An 18,057-nucleotide genomic window follows, 5' to 3' on the forward strand; every position below is an offset into this window, starting at 1 on the left:
CAGGAATTTATGGGTTTGTATGTATAGATCCGTAACACTAAAGATCAACATAAGAAAACATAATTGAACGCAATATTCTTGAACATTCATGAGAGTATTTAACATTATAATCATTCATTAGCCCTAATAGCCACTTTTTGTTCCTGAACTCAAATGTTCCTAGAGCAGTGCCTCATATGTGACGTATTTTATTTATGTGTGTTTGCATGTTAATCCATGGTCATGAATGGCATTATGCAGTCTTACATAGCATGTAATAATAAATTATGAATGTCTACACAAGATCCCTAAACAAAGGTGAATTCCAAGAATGGCTCTGCCTGTTGGTCTCATTAGGCTGTATGCTGACGTGCTCACTAAATAACCAGTGCAGCTGGGAGGGGATGGTAGCTTTGGGTGATCTTTCATGAAAAGTGCACTACAGACACTATTATTGTTTTACTGTTGAACTAGAACAGACGGCAATGTTTTTGAACAGAGGAGAAAGTCAACGAATGTGGAAAATCAGATGATGGCGCAGATAACAATTAAAAATGCAGCAAGCTGAGACAAGTAGGGGTCGTTCATACTCCAGCTGTTTCCAGATCTTATGCGTCAAAATTCCCAGAACTGCCGTCATGTCGTGCTGTGAGTTTGGGGAGAAGGGCGCGTCGCCCAGCCACCATCGAAAGGGTGCCGGTACAATCCGCCCCCCCCCCCGAAGCGGGGAGCGCGTCGGTCCGTCTGCCGACACGTGAGCTCTCACCCCCGCAAGCTGGATTATTTACAGCTCGCGCAGCGTAATTACCGGCCGCTTCTCCCGTTACAAACCCCACATTACATGGCCAATTAGACCGCGCCGCACATTTTTCTATTTCACTCAATTTATTCCCGCCTTGCTTTTCGTTCCGTCCCCGAAAAAAAAGCAGGGCCATTTCACACATATGCTGCACCTCACACAGGGAGCCTCGTTCGGAGGTGCCCGGGGGGGGGTTTAAAAATACAGCCTGGGAGAAATGGATGGAGTAACGTGTGGTGGCTTCTAGATTGGAGTGGAGTGAAGGATGGAGAATAAAATCACATTCCCCGGTATTTTTTAAATGTTTTCTGTGTCTTTTCTAATTCATGCACTTCACTTTAATGGAAGGCGTGCTTGTAAGACGTATCGGATGTGAAATTGAAATTGTCTGCAAAGGGGAGGCGATGAGGATAAGTACTCTTCGGAGGGTTGGTGCATTAATTCCTGCTACTTGGGTGGCTGAGATGCAAATTAAAACACTGGCATTCTCCCCCCGCTGCTAGGCCAAGCAGACAGTGGTATTGTGGAGGATGGAGTCTGTATTTATGGCTGTAATGACGGTTATTATTCTAAATGTGTGTCCAGCATCTGAAAGGTGTGGTCATTTAACTCCAGAATCCCAGTCTTGCCTTTATAGCTGTTTTTTTTACTCTACCCTGTTTTTCACTCCATTGGCCTCTTCCTGCTGCAGTGAAATATGGTAACATTCTCAAATGACAAATTATATTTGAATAAACTTGTTATGAAAAAGTTATTAATTTCAGTACATAAAGCACATACCAAATGTGAAGGGAACAGGACTGGCCTGCATATTAAGAATTAGTTGATACTTTATAAATGATGAATTTTTACTCCTTGGTTTTTATCTCACACCCATTCAAGGGAAGGTATACATGGCACTGTCTGAATTGTTTGTTTGCAATGGATTTACAGGCTCCAGTCAATCTGTGGGAACAGGTCAACTGGTTAATTCCAGTTTTGACAAGTGACCAGATTCTGCAGTTATACAGTGGTTGAAAGTGACATTGAATTTCGCTGGACTTTCAAGTGCATTTGTTTTTGCCTCTTTTTTTATTAGCAAATTCTTCCAAAGTGAGTGCTGATGAATGGTGACACAGACATGGCACGCGCTGATAAGGCCGCAGTGCGTGGATTAGCCTGCTAATCCGCTCCCTCCGCAGACCGCTATTACACATGCAGGGAGATGGCGGTGGGGTCAAGCAGCGGGTCAAAGCGATAGTGTCAGCGGCATTATCATAACTGTCACCGAGAGGGGGGGCCAGGACCAACACTGAGAAACAACGCAGAGAAACAACACCGAAAGAGGGGAGGGATTTTTCCCCCCCAAAGGGGCGCCGTGGCACCACGCAAATGCCAGCTCCAAACGAGGGCAACCCCCAGCTGCCAGAATCAACTCTGGGAACAAACGGCGAGGCAGACACGACTGAGAAAAGACACTGAGACTCAGCTCCCTCTCCCGTAAAAGACTTACGAGAGTTAACGTTTGAAGAAAAATAAATAAATAAGTGCAGAGTACAGAGAAACAAGGCTGATAAAAGCCGTTCCACTGGGCACGAGAATCACCCCCTGGGAGACAACAACAGAGCATTTCTGCGTAGAGAAGACAGCGAACATCCCATATACAGGAGTTAACCATTAGACACAACAGCACAATACACCGGAGTCATTGCTGGGAGAGTGCATCCTGGAGCACGGGCGATAATAGACAGCAACACTGATTCCTGAGAGGAAGCGCTACCGGTGGCGCGCTGCAGGGGGTGTCATTCTCATTAATACCAGAATTAAAAGCGGTAATGCCGCCAGTGCGCTTCTGACCGACAGCGGGGAGTACGAGACTTGGCGATGGCTTGGCGAAAAGGACAGATGACTGGGACACAGGGAGAAGCTGGAGAAGCGGGAGATGGGGGGGGGGGGGGGTTGTTTAACCTGATGGAGGGTCACTCAACCCCAAAGTTCCTCCCACTGAAACCGATTCCAGTAGTCCTCCTCAGACAATTTTGCTGCGGAGGGGGAAACTGACACACAGAACAAAGATTAACTTCTTAATTCACTGGAGTATTGCTTCAGCCCCTGACACGGGCATTTCAGGGCCTCAGAGGACAAAACAAGACTGGGAAAATGCCATTAAAATGTTTTACTGCATGGGGCATGTTTTATTTAACCAGTGAGAAAGAGCAGCCCGATCACTTATACACATGTAGCAGGAGAAAAAGCTTTAGGGAGGGAAATGATTTAAGAGAAACTAGCCTTTCTGTAGGCTGTGGAAAAGGGAGAGCTATACTTTTAAGATGAATGAGCTGTTTTGTTTATCCTTAAATCAGCAAACTTAATACATATGGCCACCCCTCCACTCTTCCATGACCTGAATTGCGTTTATGAGTATGGTGTGCATTCATGTTGGTGTCATAATGCAAGAGTGCATTCCCCATATTATAGGCCACGGCTAATTAATTTTAAGATCACAGAAGCTGTGGGGTTTTGTTTCAATTACAAAGCAACCTACAGCCTTCTTTAGTGTTTTTCTAATGGTTGTTTTTTGACATCACATTGATACTTACACAAAACCCACTATACTCTGAAATGGTGTCAGACTGCAAGGGTAACAATAATTTATTTTATAATACTTGTAATTGTTTTATTTCACAGCTGAATGTATTTCATTTATTTAACTTAGGTCACAATAGAATGCTGAATTTTGTTTGACAAGGGAACAAAAGTAAACCAAATAAGTACTTCTTATATACTGCCATTTATACTGTAGCTGTTCATCTTTCCCATTACAGGGGACTTCATGGAATTGGCTTAATATGGCATAAATCTGAAGAATTTCATGTCAAGCGAAAAGGATAAAGGGTCATTAACAGCTCAGCGTTGACAATCTAGAGATGTTAGCTCTATGTTCCTAAAGAAAGTAAAGACAGCTTTTTTACTGCACATTCAGCCATTTTTTTGGCAAAAAAGAATAAATGTCTTCACAGCCTTTCACCTTTCAAAATGTGATAGATCGATACCCTTGATTGTCAGGATGGACTCAGACCAGATTTAGATGGGCTTGTCCTTGAGGCTCTGACACCGTTTATGGCCTTCTGTAAATCAGCCACGTATGACCTACTGTAGACTGCACTGGCGCAATTAAGCAGACAGTAATTAGGCAATTTGGGGCAATTAAGAGTTAGGGAGGAACGCTCATAAATCCCCTGTCCCTTGAAGAGCATCCAGTCTCCCTCTGTCCCTAGGACTCCTCCGCAGGGCCCTTAATGGCTGGGGAAGTGGTCCCTGTCACAGCCCCCCCCCCCCCCCACCGCATCCTATGCATGCACGAGCTGTCCTTGTCTGCTCCCACTGCGGAGCACTTTGAGGCACCATGATGTTCATCCTCAAACAGGAGCCATCGGGCAGTCTGTGTGTAATGACAGTGTATATAGTACCAAGCTCTGTCTGTGTATGGGCTTTGTGTGTGAGATGAGAGAGTAAATAGGGGAATATGACAGCCAGCACTGCACGCATCTGATGAGAACAGCACAGGCCCTGGGGTTATGTTCAATGAGCTGCATGGTTTAGACTTTCAAGATGGCGTCACATGTACCAAAGAGCAAGCCAAGACACAGAATGCAGAAACTGAGGTTGAACCACCAAGGCAAGGTTTCCATTGTATATACGTCTGTGTACGTTATCATAATCCTTTATTAAACTTGTTAAATGGCATTTACTAATTGATGTTTATTTTTTCTTTAGCATTACACGGTTATGTACACTGTAGCTGCACTTCACTGCATATTCTCACCAGACTTGCCTCTCGTTGTGCAATATAAAATTATTTATCAAAAGAATTTGTGGTTCAAAGCATAACCATTTGTTCAAATCAGTGAGTCACTGATCAATGACATGATAGGTCCACCCATTCTGAGCTTTGTGTAAGCTCACTACATGTGTTTTAAAAAGTGTTTTAAGATATACCTCATTTAGCATTGTTGATTTTTAGTCTCAGCACAAAGTACATCCTAGAGATGAAACTAATGAAAAAAATAAAGCTGCTACCACTAGTAAAGCTAAAGTAAAGCTAGTAAAGCTACTAAAGCTTATTAAAAATGTGAAAACATGTAAAGAAATCTCTTTTAACAAAGCCGAACTTTCAAAATGCTGTATTACTGGTATTTTTTTAAAATGCAAACCTCTGGCTCTCTTAAGCAATTCAATTTGGCCCTTGTTTGAAAGCAAGGTGGTTGAAACGTGGAAAAACATTAATGGACAGATGAGTGGGGTTTGCTCCCCAGGTCAAGCAATCTGGCAGCTGAATCGTTTCCTCATCATCAGTTGTCCAAACTCTATCCATACAGAGACACATCTTGTGAAGAAGTACAAGGTTATGAAATGCATGCAATCCGTCACTGCAGAACTGAGAGGCATCAGATTTCTTTAACAAGATGCCAGAAGATCTGCGGGTACACTGGCAGTACAAAAAATAATAAATCAGACAGATAAATATTGATTCTCATAGTCTGCTCTTTGTTGACAGCATAGTTCCGTAGTTCCTTGAGGTTTAGCTTTGATGACCCACCTCATCCAGCATGTGCACATACATTAAGGGAAATGCAAAATGTAGGCTGCAAGGTTGACTATCCCTTATAGCCTGCTTTGTGTAACAGAAAAAGATCTGTAGGAGGAAAACAGGGACCAGCACGTGGCTGTTTGCGTAAAAATGCAGAGCTCTTTCCGCTGCTGGAAGACAGAGCCAGGTGCTGGGGCTAGGCACTCATCCATTGTCTCTTCCGTTAGGCCGCAGGGGAACCATGCAATGTGGAGCCGCGCACCTGTCGAGCACTCTGCCAGATACAGGCAGCCAGTTCAGAGGGAGAGGTGTCAAATTTCTTTAAAAAGGTGTCAGACAACCTTCCGTAAAAATTTAAAAAGACCAAACGGCTGTTACCAGAGGTATATCTGCTCTCAGGTATCAGATTAGCGAGCTCAAATATGTGCCCAAAGCTCAGGCAGAAAGGCCAAATGTGGCTTGTCAGAATAGAGTACCTTCTGAAACCACAGGAAACACAACACATAATTATATTACCACAGGAGAGAAATTGCTAGGCATCAGCACCAAAGTGCAAATCTACAAGAACACAGACATAAATACCCAGCCACATCTGGCTTCTCCACCGTCTGCTTATTTTAATATATTCAAAACTGATCATTCAAGTGACTGTGGGATTATTTGAATTGCATTGGCACACTAGAAACTGATCATTCAGGAGACTATGAGATTATTTGAATCACACTGAGTGTCCGCTGTCTTGCGTTTATCACCCCATTGGAAACATTATAAAGGCTAAGAGATATTGTAGACTTGCATTCATTATAAAAACTGGGAGGCTATTTGGATTGGATTGAATATGAATTATTCAGTGTTTGCCACTTCATCAGAATTGCATTACATATACTGTACACTTGTTTTTATTCTAGAAAAAGTAAGACTGTGAATACTGAAAATATTTAGTGTGTGTTTTGTTCATCAGAGCGATGTTGCATAAACTTCTGTATTTACACAGAAGTTTAATTTAATGTTCCAGTTTTTTTGCACTGTATCATACAGTGTGTATTATTCAGTATTTTCTTCATGACAGTGCTATGTATCGTTTATTGGTTGTATCTCTAAAGAATTATGTCTGGTTACACGACATACACGACATATAGAATAGTTTTTAAAGATGTACTTTTATCTTATGATAAATTTAGCCATAATTATTCAATAATCGGAATTTAATTATCACAACTGTTACAAGTTGTGTTTTTGTGTTACTTGTCAGGAGTTCTCGTTTTCATTTTCACTTTCATTGTCTGTTGAATTATCACTAGTTGGTTGCTAGCTGTTTTGTACAGAATATTGCATACTAATGTGTCAGTGCTCTGATGAAGGTGTTTAATAATAAATACATTTAATTAAATTAAATAAATTTCATTTCATAGATGATAAGTAAGAAACTTACTTAGGAAAGATGACAATAGTGTACAGAAGCTTCCCTCTTTGTATAAGTAAGCATGTCATTTGCACTTAAAATGAATCTTCTGTCAGTGCAGATGAACCCTTTGAAAGGCAACTAAGAGAAGAAAAATTTCCTTTTTGTACCATTACTTAATCCACCATCTTGTTATAAAATGCTACCTCTAAATCTCCTTTGATTAGCTGAGCCTGGAAATAAATTGGGAAGCTATTACATTCAGACATCAAGATTCCAACCAACACAAACCTTACCGTAGAGCCATATTTTTCGAGGTAAAAAAGCAAGTCCTTTTCACTTGCGTTGCTATCAGCACAAAGTTAATGGCCAACTACTAAGACTAGTTATAAAAAGCACATAATTACACAGTCGCTCTAAAGAGACACCCTATTGTCACACGCGCTCCACATTCCAGTGCACAACGGACAGTAAATTACCTGGTCCAATTCCTGAGGACATGTGAGAAAAAAAAAAACTGTTTTCAGAGGGTAATTAGAAAAACGTATTACAATGCCAAAGTGTGAAATATGAAAGCAGACACTGGAATCCGATCAGGCATAAAATAAATTTGCTTGGATTTACAAAAAAAGATGAAGAAATTAAGATGACATGATAGTTAGAGGCGCACCAATTTAAAAATGTCTGTTAATTTGCTCCAGGGAAAGAAAATGCAGGCAGTCCACTGGAAGAAATAAATGTAACATATTTAATAGCATCATCCTATAGCTGCATTTTGAACAAGTGGGGTGTACCTTTCTCTCAATCCACCTATCTATCTATCTATCTATATATCTATCTATCTTTCAGGAAATGGTAATGTTTATTTTCACCAGTTTGCGCTGGTTTCTGAAGACCGCACAAATGTTTGTCAGCCTTTACCATCTGTAGTGTCAAAATATTTGACCATACAAATTATGGTACCGTAACATATGATGTATATTTTCAGTAATTACAGTGATATGTCTCTATATTTAATTGTGTTAAACATAGGTAAAAGTGACGCTTTTCAAAGGTCTACGGGTACAAATTTACAATTCACTCAACAAATTTCTAAAACTGTAAAATATGTTGAAGCCATTTATTGAAATTAATCTGTGTGTATAACACAGGAAACATAGGTACACAGTCACTGCTAGTGTGTATAACACAGGAAAGATGGGTGTGTAGTCACTGCCAGTGTGTATAACACTGGAAACATAGGTACACAGTCACTGCTAGTGTGTATAACACAGGAAAGATGGGTGTGTAGTCACTGCCAGTGTGTACAACACAGGAAACATAGGTACACAGTCACTGCTAGTGTGTATAACACAGGAAAGATGGGTGTGTAGTCACTGCCAGTGTGTACAACACAGGAAACATAGGTACACAGTCACTGCTAGTGTGTATAACACAGGAAACATAGGTACACAGTCACTGCCAGCGTGTGTGTAGGGCGTGTATCTGTCCGTGCGTTGCGTAAGCTAACGGAGGAGAGACAGCGTGACGGTTGCTCTCCTGACAGCAGCGCAGTGAGGATGAATTATACATGACGACAGCAGCACGGAGTCAGGTGGCTGACATTAACCGAAAATGGCAAATGTGACACATAACAGTTATGATGCATTAAACAGCACATGCCTGAGCAAGTGCGAACTAAATACATAAAACCCGGGATTACGCTCTGAAGGGTAGCGTTTCATAGCTCTGTAAACTTGTTCCTCACGGTGGCGCAAATGTTTTCTTCAGTCAGAAATTGCCTGTCCTGGTTAGCGGCTGTGCCCTACCTGCACAGTTGGGTAGCAGTTTAGAGCGACAACCCGCATTCTGAAGAAAATGTCACCCAGGCCAAAACTAATGCAGATTGTGAACATAGTCTTTGGGTCAACTTCCCTCATTTCACATTGCATTTCCGCAGCAGGGAGCACACTACACCCAAGGAAGAACAAAAGCAGTCGTATTTGATTTCATTTGCCAAGTGCAAATAAGAATCATACCGCACAGTGTCAGAACCAAGCAGGGGGCCCAGTATCTTTTTATAAAAAGTTAGCTAGCTAGCTAAGCTAATAGCGGGAAAAAAACACAGAGGCAGACGTATTTTATTTCATTTTTCCAAAGCGCAAATAAGAAATGTTACCACACACTGTCAGAACCCAGCAGGGAACCTGCCAGCTAAACTAATGGCAGAAACCACAAGATAGTATTGCAGAGGTTATTTTCATTCACTTAACTGTACATGCTGATTTTATCATCAGCGGTCACAATGTGTATGCTTTGCAAGATAATGTAATTCTTAGGGATAGTTGTTGGGCATTAGCTGTTGCATGTTGAATACATTAGTATGGGTTTGCAGCTTGACACTATCGCTGATGTGTTACTTGCTGCGGTGTACCTTTGCCCTTGCCTCGTTGCACTTGTACTGTGCTCTTAATGCATCTTGCCACAGTGACCTTGAAAGTCGCTCCAGATAAGAGCATCTGCCAAATAAATAAATACTAATACACAGAAATGGATCGCTGCGTTTATCGCTGCGGGTGGCTGTTGCTCGGCAGCGTGTGATTTAAGGGCTGGCCAGTGGTTGAGGAGCCGGGTCTGTGACCCAGAGGTTGTGGATTTGATTCCCAGGTGCGGCGTTGCTTCAGTACCCTAGAGCAAGGTGCTTAACCTGAATTGCATCAGTAAGTATCCAGCTGTAGAAATGCTAAACGTACTTAAAAAAAATCAATAAAAAAAGTAAGCTAAGGAGATCGCCCTGTATAAGAGCATCTGCTAAGTAAATGAGTTATGTGCTATTTTCCACCTTCTGCACATCTCCCTGAGGTGGTGTGATGTCGCCTGAGGAGGGCATTTTGTTCCATTTTAGGACCTTAAACGAGACCTAGGCTGATCAAAGTTGTTTAATCTGACCAGTGTTAAGCCCCCTAATGTGCACAGTGTTAGAGTACGAGGCTGCAGTGTGACACTATACAGTGTTCAGAATTCTGCACGTGTACTCTGCGCTGTGTTAGAGTACCAGTTTAACACTCCACAGTGTTCGCACAGAGCCCTGTGGGGATCGTGTGCATGGCGTTTCAGTAAAAGTGCTGAGTATAAGACTGCACAGTATTCAAAATCATATAGTGGTATGCAGAGTGTCAGTGTATCAGTTTGGAATGTAACACTCCACATTGTTCAGAGCTCAGATACAGATTGAGGACCTCTTCACCCAAACTAGCCTGGTCTGATAATCTCCTCCCCTTTGATTAAGATTCATTCTCTCCTCTCAAACCACCTGGCGATTAAAGATGTGGAAAATATGAAATGATAATCATCATCGCTCTTTGAATGCACCTCTTTGAAGGATATTGCTTTTGTAATGCACTGTAAAAGATTCCATGCATTTGAAATGTAACCACACTGCACTGATTGAGATTTTTTAAACAGCAGTTTGTCTCCTGTGACACGGGAAAGCCGGGATGTGAGGTTTGCCTTCATACAGAAACTAATAAAACGATAATTCTCAAAGTAATAGAATTTTAGATTGTGCATATTGTTGAGTTCACTGCAAATAGTGGCCTGATTTGATTTTTAATTAAGCATGAAATTGAAGTAAATAACTAATTTTCAATTTAGAGGGCCCGAGTGCTGGTTGCCGCCTCTGCGGTGTTTGCTCCCGGCTGATCCGTCTCTCCAGCTTATCAAAATCTCCTTACAGGTGGGCGCGTGGGGGTGAATGCTTATTCTGAGACGAGTTCCTTGTTAATCTCAGTGCCAAAGCGGATTTTACTCGTCTCGTAACCAGTCCGAAACCCGGAGGCGGGGTTTTCGCGGAACAGTGGTAACCGGTAACGAGGAGCGGCGCTCAGCGCTCCATCTTCGGGTCGTAATCGCGGCGCTTTGATCCGAGATACGGCAGGCCTCGCCGAAAAGCCTCGCGTCAGTCAGATGAAAGAAGTGCGAACCTGAGTAAAGACTCCATAGACCAGGCAGAGTTTGTGCCTATTGTTCCGGTGTGTGCTGTTGTCTAATTAGGAACCCTTCAACCTCTACCTTATTTTGCTTCTCCCCGCTTCTCCCTCAAAACAGCGCCACGCGTCCGGGATTGATTTTCCGCTGCGGAGGAAATGGGCCTGTGTGCTCTCCCCCATCCGCGGTGGCGGCGGATTTGGCCGCAGCCATTGTTGACTGCACCCGGCTTTTTCTGGATCTTGCAGACCCCAGCACTGTGAGCCTCTCTGTGTCAACTGAGAGCCAGCTGCCAGAATCAATACTTTTCTCCTTGGCCGTGGACAACATAGATACAGCACAAAGTTTAATCTCGGAATCACAATAGGGATGCAGGCCTTGTTAGGAGCACGTATCGGCACCACTGTGCCGTTTTGTTGTATGTCTATATAAATATATATTTTCAGGGCTTTTATGCTCTGGTTATTAGTGCTCTGTTAACAACCTTGAACTCCACTTTCCTTTGGCTAAATAAACAGGCCTGGAGGTTTGAGTCCTCTGGTAGAATCCTGCCCTCTCTCTAATTAGGCAGAAACAGCTGCCCTTGGTCCGTGTGGCGAGTGCGATTAGGGGCGTGAACACACACAGTGCACGATGTCATAGGCTGGTGCATATAGGTCCCCCCCTCCCTTCCCCTCCTCCTCCCCCTCCAGCGGTGAGGACTCAGTGAAGCATTGCCCCCATCTGTCCTCTGCATGGTGAGCATGCTCCCCCCACATGCCAGTCACATTGCTGCCACTGAGTGGAATCACTGCGCAAACATGTCAAGCATAATATGCGTAAGTCATCCTAGTGCTCAAGAGGTATGGCTCACGACACAGGCATGACCAATCAAACTACGAACTGCTGATCACTAATGTCACGTCGGGGGCTGGGGATGGGTCACCCTGTGCCGCGGCCCCAACCAGATGACATCACTCCCCATACTCTCCCTCGGAGGGCGGTGATTGGAGAGGAGACTGTGGCGAGCGCGGACGGCGCTGTTTGACTCCCGGGCTGTTTTTGTTTATTAATAAGCGTCCCCGTCACATTTCCTTCGACGCGGTGGTTTATGTGACTTGTCTGTGGTGTAATTACTAAGTTTTATTGAGTCTTTGTAGAAGATTAAAACACTATTAGCACTCCGCTGTCATGCTCTCCAGCTGTTGCTTTTGTTTATGGCCACGGTGTTTTATGACAGGCACTTTAGTCACCTAGACAATTGCGCCTAATGAAATACAGCGCGGGTGCGGGAAGCTGGAGAAACACTGGTGTGAGTGAACGCTCGCTCCACCGAGGCCTTATGGAGAGGCAGCTTGCGCCTCACGTGTAAGCTGAGAGCGGGAATGCAACCAGTTGGGATAAAGGAGAGAACGGGTCTCGGAGCAGTGGACAGGAAATAGGAGCCTCAGATCAATAGAGAGAACAGGGGAGTCTGTGAACGGCAGCGAACAAATGCCAGAATGATACAGGGAGAACTCTGTCAGATTTGGGGATAGAGAACACGGGCTCTGATTTTTGAAAAGAATGGCCATTAAAATCAGGTTGGGAATGAGACACAGGATCGCTGGGCCTCCCTTGTCTGAATTTTTCATAGGAATGAGTGTGTTTTCTCATTGGGAAAAGTCACTGCGTGCAAGATTCTCAGAATTGGGAAGAGAGCAAGTCTCAGATTGTTGCAAAGGAAGGGTATTAGAATGCAGTGGAGAATGAGACACGGAACCACTGTGAGCATGAGTTTCGGAATTAGGAGAAAGATAAGTCTCAGATTGTAGTAAAGAAAGGGTGTTAGAAAGTGGTAGAGAATGAGTCCCAGAGTCAGTCTGAGCACGAGTCTCTGAATTAGGGAGAGAACAAGAATCTTAGCATGAAGGAGACGCTGAGCCTCAGACATTAGAGTGAACTTGGGAGCGACGGTGAACAGTCTGGGTGAGCGATGCTCTTTGTTTGACAAAAAGAAAACTCTTTCCACACAGCTTGGCCTCTCAGGTACAGGCATCACATGCAGATGGGGACAGCGATGTGTTTGTGGAGGTCTCCCACTGTGCCATGTTGACCTAATCACCCCAGATATCTACAGCAGGCTCTCTCTGTTCCTCCGAATTATGCAAATTGCAGTGCATTACTCACCAGGCTATACCACTAACTGCTCTTTAATGTCAAAACATTAATGTTAGGGGGAAAAAATCTGCACATAAATATTTATAATTATATGAAATATTTATATTTTTCCCAAAAAAGGATGCTTCCTTTTAATGAGAGCTCTTAGCATTCCCTTGCTGTGTATAAACCCAATGTTACATACTGAGCATCAAAAGAAATATATTACAAATGTATGCAGCAAATTTACATAGTTATCCAGAACATTACAAAATTTCTGTCTGCACCAGGCGCATTGACACTAGTGACTGGACATGATGTAAGTAACTTCATTATGCTCAGTAATATTCATTATCAACAGCTCTACATTAATGGCGGGAAAGTTACAGACTGTATGGCTGTATGGCTACCACTGGCAGCAGTACAGATACAGTTGCAGACGTTATCTTGCTGGACTCTTGTCCATTCCTCTCGCAGAGCCAGGACAGGCGCGTTAACTGATCGCAGAGACGTGGATGCCACTCCTCATACCAGCTCATTCCTCAGACTTTCCATCTGGATCAATTCTGCCAAGCGAGGGCGTGCCGTCCATAGACTAACTGTCACATTCTCATCACACAAGAAAGCTAATGTTGTCGGGTCAGGATGAGCCCACGGGGAGGACAAGGGAGGTCCCGGGATTTCATCGACGCGGCGCCTCGCAGTCAGGCCGCCATCAATCACCGCACAGCAGAGCACCGCAGCAACCACATAATCCTGCCCACACCATCGCACCTGAAGTTCGCTCCTATCAGCTGCTGCATTATGTATAGCGATAGCGTCCATCTGTCTATCAGTGCCAGACTCAGGGTGGTTGTCACTAAAGAGGACATGGCTCCACTGAGGTGGGCTACATATGCGGTGGGCGGTCTGTTCAGAAAAGGATGATGCGCCCAGGTTGTTGTGACCTCGTGTTTCCGGTTTGGTTAATCTGGCAGTGGGAAAATGCCCACAAACACAGGGGAATGGGAATACCTTGAACTTGGAGAAACTCCATGGTGCATGGTCTACTCAGATCTCTTTTGACTGTCATGATGCATTAGAAATTTGATTTTATTAATTTGGTTTCTAAAAGGTTATGCATTTAAAATCTCATCACCCTTGCTCCATCATCTGATTAGTTGACTGACTATATACACACATATTTGTAAACAAAAGACAGAGATGGTGCATCACAGTTTAACCCACAGAAAGTATATTGTGTATAGTGTTGTATAGACAAATTTCACTCTGCAAGGGAGCAGTGGAAAGTTTTAAAATTGGGAGAAAATCCTCACATCCCTACCTCCTTGATCCCTAACCTTCATTTCTAAGCCCCATTGTTAAGCCTAAACTGTGCCTCATTCTGGTGCTCTGTAAGAGGTCTATGCAGCACAGATAATCATTTTACGGGCTATTTTAGCCAATCCGTTTCACACAAAAAAATGCCTTCAAAAGCCATTTCTCCCAGTCCTGCGACTGAGTCCTGCTCTTTCTCTCACTCTCCGGCAGGTCGTGGAGACAAACCTGGTGGCCTTCGACTGTCACTGGATCATCATCAATGAGGTGAGTCCGGACCGGGGGGCTCATGGGTAAATAAAGCAGTGATGACAGCAGCATTTGCGCTGGGAGAGACTGTCGGTATAGAGACTCATATTAGCATGACCCCAGCCTGCGATGGTGAGTCATGCCGGAGAAAAAAACATTGAGTAGACGCTGGAGCGATGATGGAGACAGGCTCTGGAGGCTCAACCAGGACCCTCTGCAGGTCTGTGCGTTTGATTTATTAAAAAAAAGGGAAGCGCAGCCCAAAAAAGCCCTGTCCGGATACTCCGAGTTAAGTGCTTTGTGGGGTCCAAAACAACATGAAGTGCACTGCTTTAAAAAGATACACTACAAATCAATGAATAGCCTCTATCTTCTATCCAAAATATTTTTCCGCTTGGTGAGAGCAGGGCACAAGATTTTTGCGCACGTGGACGTGAATTAGGTTTAAATGGTTCCGCTGCACATTTTTTTCAGGCGGTTAAGCACAATATTTCATAATTGGTCATTTCCGCTGTCTATACATGCACAGGTGCCACCGAATGAGAGGAAGCTCTCCTTCTTCTCTCTCCCCGCTGCTCTTGTCCTGTACCGCAGGGCGATCGAGGACAAACGCCAACGCGTCGCTTCCAATGAAAGCTGGCAAGCGAGGGAGAAAGGAAGAAAAAAAAAAAACCGATGCAGCTTCAGAGGAATTAAAACGGGTTCTGTAGATGGCGGAGCGTTTGTCTCGCTGGTTCGTCTGGTTCAGTCTGTGTGCATGGGGGATTTGGGGCCTGGGTGAATTCCCATAGTGCTTTGCGCAGGCCTTTTGAGACCGGAAAAAACAGATCCCGTTTGATTTCTCATCTTCCCCGCCGACGTCAGGCTTAGACGATAACGCCTTTCCCAGGTCACGCCGGTGAACTCCGAAAAAAGGGGGATGTTGCTCCTAACCAAAGCTGCTGAAAGCTTTAGCTCAGACGAGTGACGTTTAGAAGAATGACTCGTATGCGTCTCCCTTACCTTTGTCTGTACATTGAAAAGTATGTCTGACAAGTTACAAGGCACAACTCATAACATTTTAAATATGCATTTAATATACATCATAGCACAGTTTAGATCTTTTCTCTGTAAGTAATGCTAGTGAAATGTTTCAATGAAGGCGGGAAACACTGGAAACACTGCCAACACAATGTAAATCCTCTGGCCTGTTGGTAATTATGTGTGCCTGTTGTTATCACCAGGGTAAAGTATTTATCCTGTATTTACCCAGCTTTAATGAACTGCTTTGTAGGACATGATATTTCCTTCTTGGCCACCTTCCATGCATTTTGATACTGCTGTGAAAATTTTGCCAACGTCTCTCGCAGGAGCTGGTCAAGCAACTGCATTTTGTGAGGAATACTGTATGTGCCCGGGTAATAGCTATTATTGACTGAAAAAAACATGATTCATTAATATTCTCTTTTCACTTGTGACAGAATTGCTACTCTCTGTACTTAATGTAAATGTTTAGCTGTATTCCATTGAGGGGGGCATAGGGACTGTCCGCAAAGTCCATGGTGCTATCACTGATCCCTGACATTTTGAAAAGGAATAGACTACACACAGAAGATGAAGGGAAAACAGCTTTGGACATGAGAAAAAAATGTAACCCCTGTAATTAATGTAGTTGCACTTTGCAGAAGTCAGACACAGACGGCCACATAGGTTCTATGTACTTGAAATAATTATAAAATAAATTGTGAAATATCTTGAGCAGACCAGTGTAGTGGTTTTCGTACCTGCCTCCACCAGGGACATCACATGTCTGATTTCATTAAATCGTCAGACCCTTTGCCCTGCATGCCCACAAAGTTGTCTTTAGGCTAAAATTAGTAATGACTCCTCCTAGGTTGCATTAGGACACTGACGTACATACGCGTGGACTTTTCATTTTCCTTTGCTGTCTGTCTGGTCCTAACCTCTCTTCAGGGGCTCTGAACTTTAATCAAGTTTAAATACCATGGTGGATGAATTGGTATTCAGAGAGTTGCGTGATGTATCATACCATCAGTAAATAGTAAGGATTAGTTTGAAGTAATAGTAATTGGACTGTGCATGGAAATGTTCATGCTGTTAGATATGCTAGTGCAATAGTCTGCAAATATAGAGCTCTTAATAAAAGCAAGCCTTTCAAAGTTGATGTTATAGAGAAGGGTGAATGGATGGAGACTGTGCTTTACTATATATATATGTATCTACTAATATACATGTATGTGTGAGTGTGTGTGTTTGTGTGTGTGTGTGTGTGTATAGAATGTGTATGTGTGTAGACAGAGTGTTTGTAAAAGCTTAGTTTAAGGACAAGCTGGAAAAGAGGGCACTACTGCTTTTTGGGCAGAAAATTTTGTTGTAAACTAAGCACCAGGGAAGTGCATAATAAATCCTCTGTCTAGAAGCTTAATGTAGCTATTGTGCTTTTTATTCAACCTTTCACTGTACACAAACATTAAATCTTTTCAATCGCTAGGTACAGTAGCATAAACAATGGATAGATAGATAAATGGATAGAAAGATATGAGATATCTTTTGTAGTATGCAGTGCGGTGAGGCAACAGTGTGTGTGTGCATGTGTGTGTTTTTTGTTGGGTGATAGACTGCTAATGCTCTCTCGGTTGCTTTGTGGCTTTGTGGGTAAAGATTAAACAGGCTTTCCTCTAGGATTTTGCTTGGCTCTTTGAATCAGTAAACATGGCACAGGCTGATCCACGTTTTCTTTGCTCCCTTTTTTCGCTCTCCTTCACCCTCCTCCCTTGTACACCACCCCCATGGCCATCCTTGCTCCCTGTCCCATGTCCCCGTCGCCGTCCCCTCCCCTCGGTCCCCTCTTCACTCCCCTCTTCACTCCCCTCTTCTTCTCCCTCCACCCCCTTACAGGAGATCTCAGACCAGGATGTCCAGGAGCTGGTTATGAAGTCCATTGGGCGGCTGACTCTGGTCAGGCAGACCTTCCCGATGCCACAGAACGCCACCCAGCGCTGTGTTCGGAACAACCACCGCATCAACACCTCTCTGTGTGACCCCAAGGATCCCAAAGCCCAGACACTGGAGGTGGGGATACATTCTCTGCAAAAAAAAAAAAAAATCTCCAAGAGCAAAGATCGTAACGGCTCATTTAAGCCTAACACTCAGTTATGCTTTTGATAAATTTGGTTGTAGATGGAACCATTTTTCTTGTCGGAGAGCCTGTGTTCTGCATTGTTGCCTTTAACCCTCAAAAATACATTCTTCATTATTATTTCAGTCAGTATGCCTAGAATGAATGGCAATCACATTTTAGCATTTGGGCTCTTCAATTTTATTATTTTCTTCAATGTATCGAGCTCACGTGCCCCCTTAAGGACAGCACAGGGTTGAAAGTACAGAAAAGGACAACATGGTTCCAGTTATTTCAGTTAGCTAAATTTTTAAAAAATCATATTTTGGAATGGTTGTGTCTTGGTAATTGCACACATTTTATTTTGTGGCAATGCCTGCCAACAGTGTACTTGGACATATGTGCAATTTTGCAAACATGCTCACAATGTTAAATATGAGACTTTCACGCACACAGTAATTTTATGTTTTGGGAACATTCTGGGCACATTACACTTTTATGTTGTGGAGCTCAGAGGGGCTTTCTAAGTGTTGTCGTAA

The 18,057-nt window shown here is 43.4% G+C and overlaps 1 protein-coding gene across 1 annotated transcript in view; it reads left to right on the forward strand.

Annotated features, from left to right (window-relative positions):
* The window catches only part of grid2 (glutamate receptor, ionotropic, delta 2), a 365,965-nt gene that overhangs the window by 227,554 nt on the left and 120,354 nt on the right, over window positions 1-18,057 (forward strand). Inside the window, exons 5-6 of the mRNA XM_036526665.1 lie at window positions 14,365-14,418; window positions 17,299-17,472. Of these exons, the coding sequence (XP_036382558.1) occupies window positions 14,365-14,418; window positions 17,299-17,472 (228 nt within the window). The remainder of the gene's footprint in view (window positions 1-14,364; window positions 14,419-17,298; window positions 17,473-18,057) is intronic.

Source organism: Megalops cyprinoides, chromosome 4 (assembly GCF_013368585.1).
Source record: "Megalops cyprinoides isolate fMegCyp1 chromosome 4, fMegCyp1.pri, whole genome shotgun sequence".
In the NCBI taxonomy this organism is placed as follows: Eukaryota; Metazoa; Chordata; class Actinopteri; order Elopiformes; family Megalopidae; genus Megalops; species Megalops cyprinoides.